Genomic DNA, 4,878 nt, shown 5'->3' on the forward strand with positions numbered 1-4,878 from the left:
CGGCCCCGGGGGCGCTGTGCGGGGCCGGCGCTCAGGGCCCGGCCTGGGCCCGGAGAAGCCGAGGCCCGCCCCTTCCTCCGCGCCGAGAGCCGGGAGCCGCCGCCGCCGCTGCGCTCCGCCATGCCGGTGGGTGCCGGGCCCCGGGGGTTGGGGGCGGGCGCGGGAGGCCCATCGCGGTCCTCGGCCGGGCCCGCACGGCGCCTAGGCCCGGCTGAGCCGGGGGCCGTGGTGGGAGTGGGCCCAGCGGAGACGGCGGGGCAAGGGAGGGCTCTGCCCGGTAGCGGGAGGAGCCCCCGGGGCTCCCCAAAAGCCAGAGGGGTTTGGGAGGACGGGTCGGCCCCGGGGAGGGGGATCGACCCTGCCCCAGGACCCCCCCCGGCTCCTCCCGATCCCTCCTTCCCGCACAGCGGCCCCCTCCCGCCCAGAGCACGCAGGGCGTTTGTAAAATAAAAATGGAGAAAATGCTGGTTACACTGGAAGATCCTCCTGGGAACTGCCGTTCCCAAATTCCTTCCCAGAGTGAATTGTGTCCGTGAGGGTTTTAGTCTGTCAGCGGCGGGGGGGGACGACAAAGGGTGGGTTTGAACAGAGAGAAGTAGGGGTTGTGGGTAAAAAATAAAAAAGGGCTTTACTTTTCTTTTTTAAGGAAAGTAAAAAGCATGTGCAAGAAAAGGAAATTAGGATCCATCTGGTGCCCAAGGTTGAACGTGATGATTAGAGTTACAGGCAAGCACGTTTATGTTGACCCGGTATCTCTCACCAGTAGCGAAGATAACACTGGGGCCCCAGGGGAGCGAAGGAATGAAAAAACTACTGTTCCTTAAATTTCAGTTTTGTTGATATTTTTATAAGTTTGTTATGTTGGGGACCAGAGGCCTTGTAGACACAAGAAGGGTAGGATGGGCAAGCACTGAAAACCTTGCAGACTCAGTCAGGGTAGCTGGAGGCAGGAGACTTGCTTTTCCTGGGCTCCCCAGGGCAAGTGGAGTGAGTCCAGCAGAGGCCCACAGAGATGGCAACCTGCACTGACCCTGAAGGTGGCCCTGCTCTGAGTAGGGGCCATACAGTCTCCAAAGGCCCCTCAGGATTATGCCGTGAGGGACAGCACAAGGATGCCATAGGGAGGAGTACCAGGAGCTGTCAGTTTTGCTGAGGATCCCTTAGTGGCATGCATGGACTTTTTGGTTGGGGAGGATTTGAGCCCATCTCCCCAAGGAAAAAGGCAAGTGTGGAGGATGAGTGCTTGTGGTGTGTTGCCAGCTGCACCCTCCCTGACCCCTCGTCTGCCTCTTTTCAGAAGCACGAGTTCTTTGTGGACATGACCTGCGAAGGCTGCTCCAATGCGGTCACCCGTGTCCTGCACAGGCTGGGAGGTGAGTCAGTGCTGGGTGTGTGACAGCCAGCTCGCCAGAGCAACGCCAGCTCCGGGGCAGGATGTCAGTGCCCTGGGATCCTCCGCCTTGCAAGGGTAGCGTTGTGGGTAAAAGCGGAAGGTGGCTGGTTGGAAACCTCTGCTCCAAGCCTGCCGCTTAGTCAGTGAGAAGTCGCTGATTGTTCATTCGCAGGACTTGTGTGACCCTTGGAGAAATGTCACGGGAGGGAGGAGCTGCTGTGGCTTCAGGTGGCTCTGAATCACCAGAGCCTCATCCTGAGTCTTCTGGGAACCACACTGGTAGACCCCTGCTCAGGCTGCCAGAAGGAAGGGATGTCCTGCCAGGCATTGTTCCCAAGGAGGCCCGGGGTATCTGTGGTGCTTCCCTAGATGTGTCATCAGCATCCATGTGCAGAGCTGTCACAGCGAAGAGCTGCTGAGCAGAGTGTTTGGTGGTTGTCTGTACAGCCCGTTTTTAATACCACCTGGAAAATTATGACGCATGCCTCCTTTGTGCTGGGATTACCAAGACAGAAGGATCTAACCCACACTCACCAGTTGTGAGGACCTGTCATCCTGCTCCGAGCTGCACCAAGTGAGAACAGCTTTCGGTCACCAAGGTGAAGGCCTTGCAAATTCTTCCAGACCCTGTCACCAGGCTGTGGCGATCGCACTTCTTCTGTGTGTGGTTGTCAGCACCTCCATCACTCTTCAACATGGTGGCCAGTATCAGCCTCATGTGATGACGTGGCAGAGCTCTCAAAGCTGATACAGACCTACAAGTTTTGTGGAAATATGTGGCCGGATAGAGACTTCCTGTCCAGTTCCTTTCACTGGGCTGAGAGTGGCTTACCCTTATTAGCCACTGGGAAATCCACATGGGAAAATGTCTTTTCCTTCCTCCTACTTACAGCTGTTAGCTGCTACCACCACTGAGGAAACCTGACCTGACCCTGTCCTAACCCCTACACTAACTCCCTCGTTAGTGCCTATTCTTGCTAAACCGCAGCACAGGCTGAGCTGGTTGGAGATTATAGTGGTTGGTTTAAACTCGGCTCATTCTGGTTATTGCATGAGTGCTTGCATTGATCCAAGGTGGGGTGAGCAGATTAAAGCAGTTGAGAAACTGTGGTGCCCGATGCAGATCTGTAGGAGATCTGGCTTCCTTCATACCGTTGCTGCAGGACAGCAGTTTGGTTTTGCTGGCTGGTGGTGGTATCAGGGTTTGCTGGCAGGAGGCACGTGTACATTTGACTCGTGGCCTTGAGAGCCATCAAATGTGTGAAGGTGAGTTTTCCCTGTGCTCACACCATTTGGCTGCTTCTAGCTGTGCGAAATTTTTTTTCTTTCCTCGTAGGTGTCCAGTTTGATATTGACCTGCCCAACAAGAAGGTGTGCATCGACTCAGAGCACAAGGTTGACACCCTATTGGAAACCCTAAAGAAGACTGGAAAGAACGCTTCCTACCTTGGGGAGAAGTCCGCGCAGTAGCCTTGCCTGGTGTGAGGAGGCTAGGTATATACCAGGTGTATGAAATGCTGAAGAGAGAGATCTGAGCTTTTTCCAGCTCTTCTAGTAAAAGAGGCTGCTTCCTGGGAAGCACAAAGTAGGAAGGACCTGCAGGTCCAGCTTCAGCAAACCCCTCATATCAAAGAAGCAGCAAGACCGTGTGTAGCCAGCACCATTTCTGTCTGGGACCCCTTAGCTACTCTGGAAAGCCTATGTGATCCCAACCATGGTTGTAGTGGAGAGGTAGAACACAGCCTCTGTGCCATTCCCAGGTGAACCTAGAGCTTGCCAGAATGTATCATGCATGAAAACAAATCCCAAAGACAGTCACCAGCTAACCAGAGAGAGTGGTGGCCCCCAACAATACCAGGGAGGGTGATGGAACACAAAGACCCCTGTGGGTATGTGATTCAGGGGGTTGGTTGTTAGCACCAGGACCTCCAACATCTGATTCTCTTGATATCACTGTTAATCCTCCACTAAACTCAAGGATGGAAAAAGAGCAGCACCCTGCTACCCTCATGGACATAAAATGTTGGGTTTCAGACTAGCTCCCAGTGCTCAAAGCCCCTGGTCAACTGGACATCTATCCCAAAGACCACCTGATTGTTGCAGCCTGTCAGTTTTCCTAGAGTCCCAGCACTATGAGGACATGTACGAAACTCTTCCCTGACTGTGAAATGTTTTTGCAGACAGGGTTCAATTTCAGTGGAAAAGAATGAATTGTGAGGAGAGGGCTGCTCACTCACTGCATGTACTGTTCTTTAGTGTCCAAGATGATTACACTGCATCTCTTAAGAGCTTGTTTCTATCAGTGGCGCTTTCTAATCCAATGACATTGTTTTAAACTGGTCTAGTTTGATCATCACAAATGCCCAGCACAGATGCATTGAAACCAGTTCATGCTGATTTAATTCCCTGTCAGTAAATTAAATTGAGGATTTACATCAGCAGGAATTAAACTGCTACAAGAAAGAGTTGAGCTGATACTGATGTGTGTGTGTGCAATAGATCTGCATTGTTTTAACAGACTGACTTAACAGATTTAAAATCTGCAATTTGTATCGTTTGAGCAAGCTCTCAGTACTTGGAAATTATTTAAAATCATACCTATAATCAATAACATTGCTATTTAAAACAGAGAGAGAAACATGCTCTGAATTGATTAGTGCCTTAAATAGTTTTCAGCTGGTAGTATTGACCACGTGTTTTCATCTTGCAGGGACTTGTGGACTGTGTCTCAAATGCCTGCAAAAGTTAACCGTTACAGCAAAGCCAATCTTGAATAATGTGGATGTGTCCCTTTTTGCCCTGGCCCTGTGTTCTCACCACTTTCCTTATATTACATCAAGGCAGACAGGGAGTCAGTTCAGCTGGCTGACCTGGCAGAACATTTTTCCTGATGCTTTTGTTTTCCTATTGGATTTAACTGAAGCTGTTTGACTTACCCAAGGATTGTAAGATCCAAAACAAAGGAGAGGGGTGGCTGGACTGCCCTTGCTAGTAGTTTGTTGCTAGATCACTTCAGCTATCATGGTAAAAAGCACTAAATTTGTTTTACAGCACATTTCCCTCCATAGGGAATACTTTTAGGCGTTCATCTATAAAAGGAGGGAGGGAGGAAGGGAAGTTGCAGATCATTGGTGTAGAGCTGAGGTGGATGGCTTTCGTTTGGCTTGTGACCGGCAGAGGGCATCTTTGTATAACGTTATCTCCTCTGTGCCTTGGTATTTTTTCCATCTATCTATTTATTTATTTATTTATTTTGCAGGAACTCAAACATGACTTCAGCAAAAAGATGGCTTAACTGTTTGCATATGTCCCAACTTGCTCTGTCATTTGACCTTTACTACCCTGCCAGATGTCGGAAAGCAGAGGGCTGGCAGGAGGAGACAACTGCGTCTTGGGGTTTAAAACTGGAGAAATCTAAGGGAGGAGGTTATATGCTGTTTCTAGTCCCACAGTAAATCAAGGTGCTGCTTCTGTCTTTCAGTGCA

The 4,878-nt window shown here is 50.8% G+C and overlaps 1 protein-coding gene across 2 annotated transcripts; it reads left to right on the top strand.

Annotated features, from left to right (window-relative positions):
• Positions 1–4,878, top strand: ATOX1 (antioxidant 1 copper chaperone). 2 transcript variants are annotated; one of them, XM_069772516.1, is made up of 4 exons: positions 1–126; positions 1,298–1,373; positions 2,730–2,887; positions 4,653–4,878. In XM_069772516.1, exons 1-3 carry the CDS (start codon positions 121–123, stop codon positions 2,861–2,863), a joined length of 216 nt encoding a protein of 71 aa, XP_069628617.1. In that variant the 5' UTR covers positions 1–120; the 3' UTR covers positions 2,864–2,887; positions 4,653–4,878. The 2 variants fall into 2 exon arrangements, with proteins under 2 accessions (XP_069628617.1, XP_069628618.1); XM_069772517.1 differs by having other exon boundaries at positions 2,730–2,874.

Source organism: Haliaeetus albicilla, chromosome 27 (assembly GCF_947461875.1).
Source record: "Haliaeetus albicilla chromosome 27, bHalAlb1.1, whole genome shotgun sequence".
Classification (NCBI taxonomy): Eukaryota; Metazoa; Chordata; class Aves; order Accipitriformes; family Accipitridae; genus Haliaeetus; species Haliaeetus albicilla.

What these genes read in the sequence shown, in the direction of transcription:
- ATOX1 (XM_069772516.1), top strand. An exon ending in TGTCCTGCACAGGCTGGGAG is followed by an intron (nt 1,374 to 2,729) that starts GTGAGTCAGTGC and finishes CTTTCCTCGTAG; the next exon opens with GTGTCCAGTTTGATATTGAC.